We start from the raw sequence: 18,415 nt of genomic DNA on the forward strand, positions 1-18,415 counted from the left end.
TCAGATTTCAAGTGCAGCTCATGCTGTAGCAGCCTGGACACCTGCACCATCCTGTTCTCTGCCTTGCAATCTAATTTCTTTTTGGCCTTGTATTCCCCTTCTTGTTCAGGAATAAGATTTAAAAATCAGAAAAGACAATATTTGTTTGTCACTAAGCAAAATCAGGAATGTTTCAGATTTTGGAAGGTTTTTCTGTAGTTTATGAAGCCAGACAAGACTTACATATATGATATATGCAAAACATAAAACTATGTGGAATACCAAAACTAATAGGTTAAATACACTGTAATCCTTATCCAGCTTCCCCTGAATTTTTGTTTGGAGATATGGTGCAACAAAACCCAACTTTTCCTTTATGTAAAATAATATATATGCATGGCAGACAAGTATTTTTGCAGAACTGATGATTTCATAACTTTCTTTTGTTGTTTTTAATTAAAGGGGTAAAATGCCTGGAACATCTTTTTGATTCCTATCCTCAGATGACCACATAAACTAGGTGTAACAGGACTAATATATCACTATATGGATTTTAAACTGAAATGTAATTTCTCACTCAAGATATTTCATAAATTTAAAAATCAACATTTTAAAGAATATTAAAATACACATTTGATGCATTTGACAGTGTTTGAACTAATCTACCTGGAAACATGATGATAAATTTAAAGTTGCACTTCCACAGTTTTTTATAAAATGGTGATTTTTCTTCCTATCCAGCCTGATCTAAGTAGTGCATAAAGCAATGTTTTTGTAGCAGCATTATCTGAGACTTTGTTAAATGGCAGCAGTTAGAAGTGTTTCTCTGCAGATGTTTCTTCCAATAGCTTCTCCATGACTTCCTATTTCCAAGACCCTGAAAAAATCTATATACCTTTCAAATTTTAAACCAAAGCCAACAGCTATAGAATTTAAGAAGCCCTGAGACAGTGATGCTTGTCTTCCAGATTATACTAGTTTTTCTGTATGTGGTCACTGCACCACTACATCAGGCTGATTCCTCTCTTAACAACATGCTCATATGAAGGTAACTGCTAGCTTCTCTTTATTTTGTGTTTCAAAGCATTACTCAGGTTTCAGACACTCCTGTGCTGTTCAACAGAAATGGAGATAAACTGTTACATATAAAGAATATAATCTTTGTTTTCTCACAGAAAGATAGAGCTAAATGTTCAACTAGTAAACTTGTACAGATAGTTTCACTGGCTGCCTTGGTCTAGATAATATATACTGGCTGTGAATCTAGGACTTTTTAAAGTGGCTTATGTAAGAGGCGGTACAAATGAAAGGAATACATTTACAAAAGAGTGAGGAAAAAATATCTATGAAATTATTCTATTCTGTTGGCCTGGTATTCTTCTATTCATTTAAGAATAATCCCACTATTTTCAATGGCATCTTATTGCTTTTCAATAGATGCAACTTCATTCACTGCTGTTGAGTAAATTCTGAGTTCAGCTGGGAAAAATCAAGTCTGTTTACTCCTTATGTGAGAAGCAGAGAGCACAGAAATCCCTATGCACTATATAAATGAGGCTCATAAGTGGTTGGGTTCCTTTGTTTATAAATATATTTTGCTTTCTAGTCAGTGGAGACATGAATTATGAGAAGCACTGGAAGTGATTTGGAGAAAAATCTGTATCTTTGCTTGATTCTGGCAAAATAATTCCATGGAAACCATGTAGAAATTGTAAAAGAGGAAATAGCACTACAAGACCCTCTTCATGAATTCACATGATACAAATAGTGCAGAGATCTGCTCTCGTATTTGCCTGACATGGAGTTTTTCAGGAGGGTACAGCAATAAGTGACCACAATCTCCTGAGTGCTGTAGCTGGGTTTGCCCTAGGAGACCTTGGCAATGTCTGAGACCTTCGCACAGTATTGTGACCACAAAGCAGTTTGTCCTTGGTCCTGATCTGGGGTGATTCCATGTTTGTACTAGGAACTAAGACACATGTTTAAAACTTCACTATGTAATGAAAAATTCTGTTTTGAAGTGAAGACAATTTTAGGACCTCATCAAAACCCATAAATATATTCTGTTTAATTTTGCTAACATGATGTGTAAACCCATATAATTTCCCATGAGAAAGGATTGTTTGGGGGTTTATTTTGATAGCTTGATTTTTGCCTTCCTTTTAGCTTTTACAGCTTTTCTTAATACACTCCAGGGAAAGTCATTTATATGGCTAACACTGAAGAATACTGTATTTTAAAATTGTTTTTTATATTCTTTTGTCTTATTTAATAAATACTTCTGCAGAAGGGCACACACACACACAAAATCAGTGCAGCATGGCTTTTTGTTGTGAATATTCTTCCAGTGCTAAAGAAAGAACATTTTTCCCTCTAGTGCCACTGCTTTGGTATAAGGAAGTATATTATTATTCATTGAGATATTGATTCATAAAAGCTACAATGAAATTAGACAATCTATGTAAATCAGTCTGTCATAATGTTTGAATTTTCCACTGAAAGATAAAGAAATAAATCCATAGGAAAGCAAAAAGTACTTGGCATGCAGAGTAATTTATTCACTGGGAAAAGAAAAAAAATTATCTACATTGTGCTTCGTCAGCAAAAAAATTACTCTCGTTGATTCCAACAAATCAAAGCCAAAGGCAAGGTTGAAGACATAGATTCAGGTTGTGTGTATTGGACTATAAAATTAATTTTAATGCAACAGTCCAGATATTTAATTAGTCTGCATTATTATAATTTATTTCTGGACATTACCACTTGCTAAATGTTTCAATCACTTTGGGAAAACCGTATGAAGTTGTCCTCTCTTTCACAATCCAACTGCAATAAACCTCGTTACTTGGCTAAAGAAAGCTGCTTTGGCTGCTAGCTGACTCACAATGCCACTTCACTTGTCTGAAGGAGTGCCGGGGAGAAGTGCTTGAAGAGACTGATTTTTAAGAACCCTTGAGCAGTCTCAGCAATTCTGGAGATCTGTAAGATCTTAACTCTTCTGAAAGGCAAACCCAAGAGACTAAGAATTTAATTTGTTCATCCACATAATGTTTAACCACGTCAGGGCAGTAAAGAGCTCTTTCACAAAGTGGCTTATATTGCATGTGTATACAGCTTCAGCCATTGCAAGCTTTCTGTCTTATCTGTCCTCATTCATCCCTGCAGCATGAACAGTGCACACTGTTCAATTTCTCTATCTCTACACTATTAAAGAGATCTATAAGAATGAAACATTCAGCACAGTTTTATATGCAGAACTAAGACTGCAAAAAAGATAGCCCTTGCTCTACTTTCTCAAGAACGTATAATTGACATCTCTTTAAAAAAACAAACCAATCTAGCATAGATTTGGCATCCAGAAATTTAAAATTTATATTCTCTGATCCAAGTCTCCACATCACCTATTTTCTCCAGATTCAACGACACTAATTATAATTTCATGTGTCTAGGTTTTCAGGAATTTAAAGAATCTGACTAAATATAGGTATTAACTAATTTTTGTGCCTTTTCATATTTTTATTTAGGGTACAACCCATTCTTATTATTTACACCAAAAGGAATAAATTTTTTTCTTAACAGCAGGGTCAGTATTTTGAGAACAGACATGAAGTCCTTTGTTTAAACTATATTTCAAGAGCTTTACTTTCAATCTGGAAGAGCTACAAATCAAAAGGAGGTGTTCTTCTTACCATAATGAGGAATTATTGCCCAAGCCATTGCAGAAGCATAGATGCCACCAATCATCCAAAACATACAGAGCCAACTCAGGTGTTCACCTCGTTTCTCCCGAGCAAGTACTTCCGAAAAATAGGAGAAAACTGTTGGCACAGCTCCACCAATCCTAAAACAGATACAGATCATGGATTAAACAAGAGAGTAACAGCTAGCTGAAGTCTGAACAAGCCCATAGCTGCAGTCATTGAAAAACCCAAACTACAAGCAGTTCTTCTGCCAAGAGTGTTTTTCCTCAAATTGCACCATGTATTGGGGAACTCTTGAGGCATATTTCACCAGTTCAGACACAATTTTAGTCAAATATTTTCTGGAAAACTCTGTGTGTAATTCACTGCATTCAGTGTTTCAAGGGGATTGTCTGGAACAGAAACCAGCACAAAGTGTTGACTTTCACCACTACAAAAATCCTAAAATCATAGCGGTCTACTGACAAATGTCAAAATACATTGTTTTTAAAGACAAATATTAGACATTTTCCCAAAGAATAATAGATACTTCTCTAAGTCTTATGTCCCATGCTTTCGGTAACCAAGAACTGACCAAGTGCAAACTATGTTACAAATACATTCTATTTCATGCATATTTAAAAGATGTTCTGTTCAGTTGCACTTTGTGATTTGCTAAGCCCATGCTGTTTTTTTACTTAAGTTTTTTTATGAAAAAGCCTATGCATTCATATTCAGTTTTTCACATGGTAAATAAACACTGTCTGAAGGTTTGCTAGACAAAAAAAAATAGAGTTCAGTTTGGGTTTACAAAAATTAGAGTAACTGAAATTATGTACCATTTTCAGCACCAGCTTCCTGATTACCCTTTACCGTCTTTACCTCTTCAGTACCAATGCAAGCTGTCAAATGTTCCACACATAAAAATTCCTTATGAATTTTATTTTTTCCTGCTGAAGAAAATACCTGTGAAGCTTGAAGATGTATCATCACATACCAGATTATATACTTTAAAGCAGTATCTTGTATGGCTTGAATTTTTAACTGAATTTCAAAGATAAATGCATATTTATGCAGTCCTCTTGGATCAAAAAGAAGGAAGCTTGAAACAGATTAAAAAAATATTAAAAAGGAAAACATGAATAGGGAAATGGTATTTCACTCCTAAAAAATTTCAATGCCATAGCAATACACCTTATTTTAATATGTCTTCAGGTACAGGATGAAATACTGGATTGAGCTGTTATACTTGTTCAGGGGTCTGCTGTTTTGTCATTTCGTTCTAGGCAGGTCTTCATGAAATACTGGTGGTCAACTCTTAGCTTTACAATGAATGTTTCCCGTAGTTGAGCTCACTAGATCTTATACCCTCTGCCAGTTCTGCAAAGGTTTATACCTCCATGAATTCTTGTTAGATATACAGCTAGCGAGGGCTGTAACTCATTTCTTCTCTAGGGTGAAAACCCTAAAAGCCTTCACGAGTGAACTGCCCTGTCACGAGCAAGGGGAGACATTGTCCTCAAAGGTTCTCCTTGAAGCCCTGGGTGAGGAATGGTGAAAGGGGCATGGTCAAGGGTGGAATCACAGATCATTTTGCTGTGATGGGGAAGCACGGCTCCCTCAGTGGTGCTGTGGACTCAGGGCTCTCCAGTTCCCAAAGTATAAGCAGATTACAGCTATGGTTTCTTCAAATCCAGGGCTCAGACACAGCTTTGAATTGCAGTCCCATAGTATAGCTCAAATACAGTATTCATGGCTCTAATTAGAATTATTTTTCTAATGTTGAAAATTCACTAGTAGAACTAGAAACAAGGTCTTCCTCTTTCCTACCTAAGCTAGAAAGTGCTGATGAGGAGCTATAGGTGCCCACTTTCAAAACCACCTAAACTAATAGATTGCTCACGGCATGTAGGACAGTATCATTCATGCAATAACACCCTACCTAAAGAAAATAGGTTTTGGTAAGTCAGTACTTCTTCTTCTGATTCCTTTTGCTCATTAAGAAAAGCACACAGAGTGGTAAATAAATATACATTTGGCTTTTTTCCTGGTCTATTAACCAATCTGTTTTTCTAAATTTAGAATTCTCTTCATTTTAGGTTTTGTCATGAAGTACAGAATCTTGTCTTTATTTTATAATGCAGTTACTGTGGTAGTAAATATAACCAGAAACCATCTGTGCTATACAGCACAATTAATAATAAATCCCATTTAACACTTTCATAGTCTCCTATTGCAAAATGCTTGAAAACATTCTCTGTAAAGGGTTTATTTCAGGCAAATGCAGTTCTTATGCTTATGAAATTCAAGGCTCAACATATAATCTTATTGAAATTTCCCTTAAATATCCTAGGCTGGAATTCTGATGAAGTGGGGTTTGTGGAGAGTTTCCAACGGGTGGAGTACGTCATGCATCTGTAGGTTATACAAGTGTTTGTGGAATGATGGGATAGTAAATGGGTGAATGCTTCAAGTGGAAATAACACACTCTATCTTAATGTCGTAAAATGTAAAGAGATCCTGACCAAAAGCAGCAAAAAAGGCATCTCCTGTCAGCATGAACCAACTGTTCCATGAAGAACGGGAGTCTGATGCTGCTTTAGCATTTAAAACTGGTCCGTGTGGGTTGACTCATATGCTATGTCCTAAAGGTCCTCGAAGGCTACAGAAGAAACATTGTCTGTACCAAATAATTTAACAGGGCAAGTTTTCTAAGAAATAGACCTTTCAGACATGAAGAATTTTGGAGCCAGCAAAACAAGCTGTTTATTTAGGATATGCAATTAAAGAGAAAAAAAAAAAAAAAAAAAGAATCAGCTTATATAACCTCCAGTTTTTATGTTTCACCCAGTGTGATTAAGTTGACATTTCCAGTAAGTACACCAACAGGCTAAGAAAGATTAAAAATCCAGCTACTATCTTCATACTGATTAAATAGTGAAGATAACTTGTCTACTGTCTAAAGAAGAAATAAAGGGGACTTATTTCATCATACAGACAACAGCTGCTATTTTGAGTTGGAGCATAGCAACTGTGTAGTTACGTGTGTGCTTCTTTGCACCTTAAAAGTGCTAATGGAAAACTTACTTCTCAGCTGGTTAAAGTCTTTCTTCTGGCCTCATGTAAGTGTGGAGTGATACTGCTAGAAACTTTTAGGATGCCGGTACCTAAAAACCTCTTCCTATGTCTCAAAGCTATTCCAAAATACTATTATGAAAAGCTTAGGGACGTTAATCAACAGCTGAATTGGACGAGAGAGGAAGGAGATGAAGAGGAAGCATCCTGCTGCAGAAGACTGTTCTTTTGCTCTTATGTTGGGCAATCTCAGGGTGGCAGTAGCCATGCCTCCACTCTCTAAAACTTTCTCCCAAATGCAGAGCAGGTGACAGCAGAAAGAGAGAGCAGGAAGAGCTACAGCTGTTTTCACCCAAACAACAATGAGGAAACTCTTGCAGGAATTTTAATGTGTGTTTTGTAACTGCAGCCATTTGCTATTATAGAGCTAATGTGGTATCTGATATACTGAACATTGCTAGAGGAAGCACAAACTACCTCTCAAAGACTCGGGCAAGAGAAGATCACAGTAACTCTGACTTCTTCCATCACTCTCTCATGAGGATCTTTCACGTACTTCAGCAGCTATTGTATATTGTGAATTAATCAAATGTTCATATTAAAAAACCCCCCACTATATCATCGAACAGCTGCAAGGAAGAAAGCACTTTTTATAATCAAAAAAATCCTAGGCTAGATCCCATCTTCACTAACACTCATGTAAGCCCTTAATAATTCAGTGGCCCCAGTTGAGCCCTTTCATATTTTCATGGAAGGAACAGAATTTGATCCTCAACATTTTTCTATTACAAGTTTAAAAGCAGACTGCCTCTTTGGTATCCTGCCAATATTGTGTAGAATGGATGGTGGCATGCACAGGAAGACCAAATAAAATAAAAGGCAGAGTTGCCACTGATTTTAAAGTAGGAAGACTTCATCTTTTGTTTTTATGGGAAATGCAAATACTATTTTTCCATAGGATACAGTATTAAGTCTGCTTCTAGCAATTAATTGGTTTGTTACAGTAAGCTGCTTGTTCTTATTGTGTTTATAAATTATATGGTCATCCTCATTTGTAGAAAATAATTTCATATGCAAAACTACATTCTTCTTTTCACATGTCTGCATGTTCAGATGACAAGCCTGTGAAAATCATGCTGACTTGAGAAGAATGTTTAATCTAGAAGATGGGAAGGATTTTAATATTCTTAAATACAAATGATTCAAGCAAAATTGAGTTTTTACATCTTATCTGTTAGTCATGTATGTTATTTTTTCAGTCATTACAGACGAAGTAGTGGACATAAAATTCTTGTCTACAGATCATGGAGGGGAATCCATACATTACTTCCTAAAGGGTCACTAGGACTATCTACAGGGCGCAAATATACTGTATGTAAAAGTTAACTATAAAGGGTTTTTATACATCCACTGGAAAATTGTGTAGAGTCTGAACATTTTTTAAAATATTAAAATTAGGCATCTAAACCTCTGGATTGGTGATCATGAGTGATAACTGCCTCCAGAATAACAGATTATGTAATGAAGCACACTCTAATACCAGTGGGAGGCAAAACTTTGTTGAGTGTGGCTCAAGACCATAAAATAAACTCTCACTCTATAACAATCAGTCTCTGCACTTAAAACAACAGGATACATTCTTTCAACCTTGTCTTTTTTAATAAATATGCAGGAATATAGGCAAGAACACACTTAATAAACACCACGAGCCTTTTCCTATTGCACAAATTCCTCCATATGTAGAGAGAATAATATAAATGCTAGTCAAAAGAATGACAAATACCAGTCATGATCTTTTTCGGGTTTTTTTTCATCTTTTGTAATAAACCCCATCAGAAGTAGGCAGCGCAAGAGCAGAATGTATGATTTTTTTGTATTTTTCTTAGAAACATGTAATTCAATTGGAAGGAAATACCAACTAATTAGCATATCAATTAACTTTTTGATGCAAAAAATAAGCCAGTTTTGGAACCTTATGGGTTACACCTGTTGGGAGGAAAAAATTAATGACTGAACATGTCATTTGATGTCATCTTGGTTGTAGAGAATGTACAAATTCTGCCCCCAAATTCTTATTCTACTCTTACTGCTTTGTTTTCCTCAGGATTATGTTCTTAATATATTTCTAGCTACATATTTAAGTTTTGGCTATTTCTTTCTATCTGCTTTTGCTCATATACAGACTCACACAGAGTCCACCACTGCAGCTGCCTTTAATCTCTAGTGAAAGCCATCCCCTACATAGTTCAATTTATACTTGGCATACATACGGTGTATGTTTTGGGTGAGTGTTATATTTTCTCAGTTCTGTTCAAAATAAGAGTTGTACTGTTTCTTTTATTTATTCACAAAGAAGGGTGGCTTCTTATCTAACATTTATAGATTTTTATCTAACATTTTGTTGCAATTTAAAAAAAATAGATTAAAAAGAACAAATTATTTAGGGGGAAATGACAATACAGAAATAAGCATCTGATTTAATCCCACTCTTCAGCAAAAGAATGTTCAATTTCTGACCCCCAAAAATAATCCAAACTAAAAGCTCTGCTTTTGCAATGTTATTTCTGTACACTCTCTGTTGATGTTTGTTCTGTGAAATTAGGGGGAGGGGGAAATCAAAAGGAGATTTAAGTGGTGCACCCCGGGAGAGTAGGATTCAGTGAAACAAATAATAAGCTAAGGTACATTTGTGTTTTCTTTGTCACAAACAAAGATAATATGTGTCTGCTAATCTACCTTCAGATCTGTGATCTGTCACAAAAAGATTTTGGCAACTACACAGTGTGACAGCTGGGATGAAAATACTTCAGGGAGGCATTCAGGAACCTCTGGCTTTGGATAGAAGTCTTTGTTTATTTGAAAATTCTCTATCTATAGGGTCTCAAAATGCAAAAACATACAAGGAATAGAGATAATTAGGAAAAAAAACCCTACAGAATAGTAAATTCACAAGACAGGATGGTGTTCTTCTGAAATACCTTGTCTTCTTCCCTTTCAAACTTGGACAATATCCAGACTAAAAATGAAGATAGTGTCTGTGTGAAATGGCATTTGCAAGTTGTCACCTTGTTATTTGCAATTAGTTAAAAAGTAATGGAGCTCAAAACACAGATTCAGTGTTACACTCCTGAGATATGGAAACAGCCCACCTCTCTTTGTCCTTCTGTCAAACTGCACCTACTCTTCCCTCTTCTTAGTAATAGCTCTCTACCCCCCACTAACACGTCTCATTAAAAAGCATCTCTGTTGGTTTTTTTTCTGAACTGTCATTTGACTGGCAAAGTATCTAAGAATGAGCACTCAGATTGACCAGTTCTCCCTGAGAACTGCGGGATAAAGCCCTATAAAACTGCAGCAGCTATAGACTAAGTTTGCTAATCATTATACCCATGTTTAAACACAAGTGACTCTTTGGACTATGTGTACTAGAGAGAGAAGTGGTCTTTCAAGTACACACATGTCCTTTATGCTATTAATAGAAAGTCCTTGTGATAAAGATTCATGTGATGATTTATGGAACTCTCAGTTCTGATGGAAGCTGACGATGAGTAAATAATTCATTCCCCAAATTTACCCAACATTATTTAAAAACATCAGGTAAAATCTGATGTCACATTAAAGCATGTAACTGCAAAGAATTTGCCTGCAGTATTTGCACAGCTAGATATGACAGATAAATTGCTTTCAGATCTGACAGTATCAGTAATCTCAAAATCATTGCTTACGAACACTTTCTTGCGCAGATCATCTCCTCCTCCTCCTCCTCCTCCTTCTTCTTCTTCTTCTTCTTCTTCTTCTTCTTCTTCTTCTTCTTCTTCTTCTTCTTCTTCTTCTTCTTCTTCTTCTTCTTCTTCTTCTTCTTCTTCTTCTTCTTCTTCTTCTTCTTCTTCTTCTTCTTCTTCTTCTTCTTCTTCTTCTTCTTCTTCTTCTTCTTCTTCTTCTTCCTCTCCTTCTCCTCCTTCTCCTTCTCCTTCTCCTTTTTCTTTGCTCTTTTCAAGTTTTACTGGAAAGGCAGGTATGGTGGGAGTCTAGTATGGACTACCCAACCAAGATGAAGAGACAGACAAAATATTCTATAAGCAGCTGAGAGAAATATCACAATTGCTAGCCCTTGTTCTCATGGGGGACTTCAACTTACCAGATGTCTGCTGGAAATACAATACAGCTTACAGGAAACAACCCAGGATGTTCCTGGAAAGTGTGGAAGATAACTTCCTGACACAGTTGGTGAGGGAACCAACTAGGGAATACAGCCCACTGGACCCGTTTGTGAACAGAGAAGGACTCGTGGGTCATGTGACAGTTTCAGGCCATCTTGGGCATAGTGATTACAAAATGATAGAGTTTTTGATTCTCAGACAAGTGAGGGGGGGGCTCAGCAGAACTGTTAACTTGGACTTCCAGAGGGCAGACTTTGGCCTGTTTAGGAGCTTGGTTGACAGAGTCCCTTGGGAAGCAGTCCTGAAGGAAAAAGTAGTCCCAGAAATCTGGACATTGTTCAAGAAAGGCACAGAAGCAGGACATCCCCATATACTGAAAGATGAGACAGTGGGGAAGAAGTCCAGCCTAGTTGAACAGAGAGCTGAACTCAGGAGAAAAAAGAGAGTTTATGATGTTAGGGAGAAGTTGCAGGCAACTCAGGAGGACTACAAGGATGTTGTGAGGTTATGCAGGCAGAAAATTAGAAGGGCCAAAGTCCAACAAGAACTTTATCTGGCTATTGTGTGAAAGACAATAAAAAATGTTTCTATAAATACATTAGCAACAAAAGGAGGGCTATGGAGAATCTCCATCCTTTTTTGGATACAGGGCCAAACATAGTAACAAAGGATGAGGAAAAGGGTGTGAGGTACTTAATACCTTCTTTGCCTCAGTCTTTAATAGTTAGACCAGTTTTTCTCAGGGCACACAACATGCTGTGCTGTAAGACAGGGAAGGGGAGCCAAATGAAGCCTCCATAATCCAAGGGGAAATGTTTGGCCACCTGCTACACCACTTCGACATACACAGGTCTATGGGGCCAGATGGGAACCACCCAAGGGTATTGATGGAGCTTGAGGAAGTGCTCACCAAGTCACTTTCCATCATTTATCAGCAGTCCTGGCTAAGCAGGGCGATCACAGTTGACTGGAGACTAGGAAATGTGGCGTCCATCTACAAGAAGGGCTGGAAGGAGGATCTGTGGAACTGCAGGCTTCTCAGTCCGACCTTGGTGCTGGGGAAGGTTATGGAGCAGATCATCCTGAGTTCCTCATGTGGCACATATAGAACAACCAGGTGAACAGGCCCAGTCTGAATGGGCTTCTGAAAGGCAGGTCCTGCCTGACTAACTTGGTCTCCTTCTCTGACAAGGTATCCTGCTTACTGGATGAGCGAAAGGCTGTGGGTGTTGTCCACCTTGACTTTAGTAAGGCCTTTGACACCATTTCCCACAGCATTCTCCTGGTGAAACTGGCTGCTCATGGCTTGGATGGGCACATGCTTCACTGGGTAAAAAACTGTCGGGCCCAAAGAGTTGTGGTGAATGGAATTACATCCAGTTGGTGACAGGTCACAAGTGGTGTTCCCCAGGGCTCAGTATTGGGGCCAGTTTTGTTTAATATCTGTATGAGTGATCTGGATGAGGGGATTGAGTGCACCCTTAGTAAGTTTGCAGACAACACCAAGTTGGGCAGGAGCGTTGATCTGCTTGAAGGTAGAAGGGCTCTACAGAGGGATCTGGACAGACTGGATTGATGGGCTGAGGCCAATTGTATGAAGTTCAACAAGACTGAGTGCTGGGTCCTTCACTTGGGTCACAACTACCCCATGTAATGCTAGAGGCTTGGGGAAGAGTGGCTGGAGAGCTGCCCAACAAAAAAAGGAGTGAAGGAGCATTGTTCAACAGCCAGCTGAATATGACAGCAGTGCACCCAGGTGGCCAAGAAGGACAGTAGCATCCTGGCTTGTATCAGAAAAAGTGTAGCCAGCAGGACTAGGGAAGTGATTGATCCCTTTCAGCACAAATGAGGCCGCACCTTGAATACTGTGTTCATTTTTGGGCCCTTCACTACAGGAGAGACATCGGGGTGTTGGAGCATGTGCAAAGAGGAGCAATGAAGCTGGTGAAGGGTCTAGAGCACAAGTGTTAAGAGGAGTGGCTGAGGGAACTGGGGTTGTTTAGTCTGGAGAGAAGGAGGCTCAGGGAATGTTTTACTCTACATCTATCTGAAAGGAAGTTGTACCAAGGTGTGTCTTGGCCTCTTCTTCCAAGTAACCAGTGATAGGATGAGAAGAAACAGCCTCAAGTTGTGCCAGGGGAGATTTATATTGGATATATAGGAAAGATTTCTTCACTGAAAAGGTTGTTAAGCACTGGAACAGGGTGCATGAGGAAGTGGTAGAGTCACTATCCCTGGAGGTATTTAATAGAATTGTAGACCTGGTGTTTAGGGACAGGCTTAGTGATGGACTTGTCAGCGGTGAGTTAATGGTTGGAGTCTGTCCTGGGTTTGACTCGGGTAGAGTTAGTTTTCATAAGAAACTGGGAGGCGACATTGCCAGGACATCTGACCCTGAAATAGCCAAGTGGATACCTGATACCATATGATGTCATGCTCAGTATATAAATGGGGGGAGCTGGCCAGAGCAGCAGGAGATATCACAGCTCAGGAATGGATTGGGCATCAAGTTCTGGGTAGTGAACAACTCTGTAAAGTTCAGACCTTGCCAACTGCTTCCTTGTCTTGACTGAGAAGCATATCTACCCTTTTGGCGTATGCTATCAGCTTTGAAGCCAGTCACCTGCAGAGTTGTTCATTAGCTCTCAGTGTAAGAACACCGATAGCCATGTGTGGGAGACATCTGGGAGCTGGAGAGGAATTAGAAGTGACAGGATTACAAACTTTTGAGGGTGAGAGGACACAAGGTGTTTCATGAGAAAGAAGTGAAGCAAGTGGGTATGAGGAGGTAAAAGATAAATACAACATGATATTAAATGCTGATGACACACAATTATAAAAAGCAGCCTGTTGGTCTAGAGCTGAAGTTCCTGAAGGCAACTGCTTGTGTAAGCAAACCATCTTGTGCTGTGCCCACATAGTCCATATCTCTGCTAGAACATTTTTACAGTTGTTATGCATATGGACTGCTTTCATGTCCTTCCTATCTTGGCCCTTAAGAGAAGGGGAATATACAACACTAATTTTCTTACCACTACACATAATATACAGAAGTGGTGACAGAAGTCAGCATGGGTGGATTTTCACAGGCAATCACCACAAAATTTCTAGTTACAAGAAAATTCATCTACAGTTTTGGGTTTTTACTAACTACTGATTCCTTATAAGAGTCTGAAGAACTTGAGAAAAGATCAAAATGATGAGTTTAGTGCTACTACGTGGACACCAGCATTCTTTGATAGATTCCCGTAATGTGGAAGTACTGCAGGTAGCTTTAGAGATATTTTCTGATGAAGAGTTAAGAAAGCTGTCTGAAGGTGAGTCTCAGATTTAATGAAGTATAGTCTAAAGTCTTCTGGAAAAGAAACATATATGACAGTACATCTCAAGAGTGACTCTTATTCACAAGGAGCAACGGAGCAAGCGAAAGGCTTCTTAATAGCTTTTAGTCACACAAGTTAACCATGTCTAAGCTGTATTTCCTAGTATTTCTGTGGATTTGGAGAAGAAATTTGGCCAAACTGGCAATTTTGCCAGATTAACAGATAGCTCTGGAGTCTGGACATACTGTCTGGCTTGTAAAATAGGACACATCTATTTAGCATTTTTCACTTTGCTCATGAAAAAGAATCAGTTTCACATGGGAACAAATGTATGAGGTTGTCTGAAGAATTTCTAAAGTGCAGTTTATCTCCAGCTATCTTTTTACTGCATTAAAACTTTGATTCTTATAGAAGTAACATTTGGGTGGATAAGAATGATACATTTTTCTCTAATTGTATCCTATTTGGTTATTTCAAAGCAACAAAATTGAAATTTGCTGGGATATTACAAATACATAGTGCACTTTTAAGGAATTTATTCTAAATTGAGTTGTACTTAGAAACACTGCATCTAAAATTATCTAAAATCACCAAAAATGGTAAAGTAATACCTTAGATTTTTTTTTTTAACAGAGGTTAGATAAAATTCTCTGAGAATAATACTTCACAGTGGCAATGTTGAATAGGCTACAACTCCAGCTCCATTCAAGTTAACAGTGATGTTATGAGTCATGTTCTTGTATTAGACAAACCTTCATTTGATGATTTCAAAGGCCAAGCTAACAAGGCACTTTTTGAAAATAAATCTTTGCACATTACTAATGGTGAACACAGCTCACAGTTTCTTGTCTAGGTCTTTTTACTTTGTAGGAAACCATGTCTAAAGCCCTCGTAGACTTTTATCAGGCTTTTAAATTCAATTTCCTTTGAGTTTTGATTTTGGATTAATCAATGGAGGAATCACAGTTAGGATATTATTTTCCATAAAAGAAAATGATTTTGCATACTGTCTAACCTTTTTATTCTTTTCATTAGCTTAAGTTCACCTCTCAGACTTTCATATCACTCAATGTCTTTCACCCAGTAATATCTTAATATTTATACTGTTTTGTATTTCAGATCACTTCTTTGCATGTAAAATTTTTACTACTTTTAGGTTTTTCAGATGCAAAAAAACTATTTGAAGGGATTTTTTTCTTTGAGCAGTTTACTTTTATAAACACATTTTGACTGCAAAGGAATCTGAGAAAAATCTATTTTATAGTATTTTTTATAAATAAAATCTTCTATCAGATACTGGTTTTACTTTTTGTGCATCTTAACCTATTTATATATTATCTAGAAGATAATAGGCTAGTTTAAACTCTATGCACCTAAATTACTTTATATCTTTTGAACACTTCTTAATATTTTATTGACTTTTAGTTTTATGAAACTGTCCAGATAAATCTCTGACTCTTCAGAAAGCTCTTCTCCAATGTGAGTAACAATACTATTTTGCCTTTAAAACATATAGTTCAGTTCTTTGCTTAAAATTATTCCTATTTCATATTTGGGTTCTGATTCACACAAAGTTACTGGAACAGAGCCTCTTCCCTTCATAACAGAGATAGATAATATTCAGTGTATTTCATTAAGAAAGGAGAACTGACATCTACTGTTCAGAGACAGGATCTCTGAAATGATATTATATAGTAGGTTGAGTTTCTATTCCCATTTAACCGACACAACTTCTTTTAATTCAAGCAAGGCCTAGGATGTAATAAAGATTGCAATAAATGTTCAAGATTTAGCTCAAGCCTTTTAAGCAAATTTCCTATCATACTGCAAGAAGATACAGTTTCAAAGATGGTGCAGACATCTGAGAGTTCTTCAGTAAGTGATGCCAAAAAGAGTTTGCCTTCCTGGACAGCAGCTGATGCAAAGTATCTGGAAACACAGATCTTTAAGATGCTATGACAGGAGGTATATTTGTGCCCAGCTGTTTAAAAGTGAAAAGATTTTACTTTGCTGACTCTGCAGCTGAAACGTCCTAGACCCTCCCTTCTTTCTTGGTGCTTGGCATATGATGTGTCTGTTACAGCTGCTCTCAACATAAGATCATATCAAAAATGGGATCAAAAAACAAAGGAAAGGCCAATGTGACAGAAATACCACCTTGAATATGCCTCTTAAGGGAAAAGTAAGCATCCTCTGAGAGCAAGTGAGCAGATCAAAAATGAAGGGCTCCAAACATGCAAAGTCAAATGAAAAAACTGCACTATCACAGGCAGTGGGAACAGAAAAGGGAAGAGCTTTCCCTCATCTTGAGGGTATGAAGCACAGATTCATTTCTAGAAACCCCTGGCTAACTCTGTTACCAGTTGAAGGAGGTCGTTCTGGGGAGAAATCCATTTTTTGAACAAAAGAGCAAATGTGAGCCAGCCATGAATCTTTCTCTGCATTAATTGCTATGAGGAATGACTCAACAGCTCATGCTCTCTCAGGGCTTTTTTCATTGTTGTTTGGTTGGGGTTTTGGGGGGGAGAGGTGTGGTATTTAAAATGTAATATATAGTAACAAATTATCTATGATCTATTCAGGCAGCGCTCAAAGGTGAGGTAAGAGGACTTTGGACACAGTAGGGACCCACACAGAGGTGTAAGATACAGATATGAAGGGCCTTCAAAGACCATTAATCATAAACTGGGTACACAACAGAACATGCTTCCCAATCCAGAACATAGATCTATCACAAGTAAAGTTACAGGCACTGTATGTTACTGGTAAAGGTATTGCTACAGGTGAGGAGGACACCCTCCAGGCAAGTTTGGCACAAGGCATGACAAACGTATGTTTTGCCATATGCCCAAAGAGGGACAATCTGGGTGAAAACCAACCATGTCACAAACATGTCTACCAAAAGACAAACATTTGTGGCACAGGGGTTCAGTACTACCCTCATGAATTGGGCGGGCTAAGCAGGAATACAAGCTTCTGGACTTTGACAGGGTCTTGGAAAAGTGAAAGCATAATGCAACACGGACAGTGTTTCTCTATGGAGAGACATCTGGAACAGTGACCCATGATATGAAAAACATGTAAAGAAGCTGGATGGGATTTGTTTTGTTTTTCTAACTTTTTTAAAGTATTAGAACAGTTGGCGTTTCCTCTTGATCTCTATTAAAGTCATGTCTGACAATCTGGTGACATACTAAGAAGATTCTTCTAGCATGAGGGCTCCTCATATCTCCTTCCTCTCCTCCCTTGCCCTGCCCATCCCCCTTCATAAATCACTTTAATAGTACTTAGTGCTATGGTAACTTCTTTTTGGTATGGGTGTCTAGGTCTACACTTCTTCAGACAACTTCAAGGGGTTTCTAAAACGACAAATATCACACAGCAGTTTTAGCACACTACGGCTACATATACTACAGCCAAGAAACCACACAAGCAGTACACTTCATGTGCATGGCTTTACAACACAGCATACTGTGCTCGCACCAGCTCCTGTCCACATCCTGAAGACTGATAGTGACCTGAAATGGAATTGTAATTGGGAGTTTTGATCTGAATCAAACAATTACCAGAAGTGTTAAACTAAGCACTCTGCAGAACAGAGCTCTTCATTATCCAAGGGTGCAGTAAAGGTAGAAGTTTTCTCATAGTATCTTGCTTGTGTATCTCATTCTGTGCTCATGTAAGTTTAAAATTATAAATTTCATGGACCATTACAATACCTTAAACTTTTCCAGCAATGGAGAAGTTATTTAAATGGAAAACAAAGCAAACACAGGGCCACAAACACCATTCTTCTGGAGAAAGCAGTAGCATTTGGCACACTCTAGGGTCCCATTCTAAATTTGACAGTCTTGACTGCAGTAGTATTATAAACAATATTATGCACAATAAGACATTAGAAACTTTAGAAATATTACTGAAATTTTACAGTATACTTGTGAGGAGGGTTTGGTTTTGCAGACTGAACAAGCAATACAAAGAGAAGCTGAGGCATAAAAGAGTTAAGCAAGTTGATCAAGGTCACAAAGCATGTTTGTCGCAAAATAAGAGCAGAACTGAATCGCACAATTTACAGTCTGTGTCTTTTCCCTAAAATCATTATTCTTCCCCTTCCGGTTGTTATTTAGGAGTGTAGTAGCTACTTGTTTATTCTCTTACCCCTGACACAGACTATAATTCTACATTAAATAATGTGCTT

At 37.8% G+C, this 18,415-nt stretch overlaps 1 protein-coding gene across 1 annotated transcript in view; it reads right to left on the reverse strand.

Moving 5' to 3' along the window:
- SV2C (synaptic vesicle glycoprotein 2C) overlaps positions 1–18,415 on the reverse strand; it is a 120,889-nt gene that overhangs the window by 41,740 nt on the left and 60,734 nt on the right. Inside the window, exon 4 of the mRNA XM_074932103.1 lies at positions 3,669–3,820. Within this exon, the coding sequence (XP_074788204.1) occupies positions 3,669–3,820 (152 nt within the window). The remainder of the gene's footprint in view (positions 1–3,668; positions 3,821–18,415) is intronic.

The sequence above is a fragment of the Athene noctua genome, chromosome Z, assembly GCF_965140245.1.
Source record: "Athene noctua chromosome Z, bAthNoc1.hap1.1, whole genome shotgun sequence".
NCBI classification, from domain to species: Eukaryota; Metazoa; Chordata; class Aves; order Strigiformes; family Strigidae; genus Athene; species Athene noctua.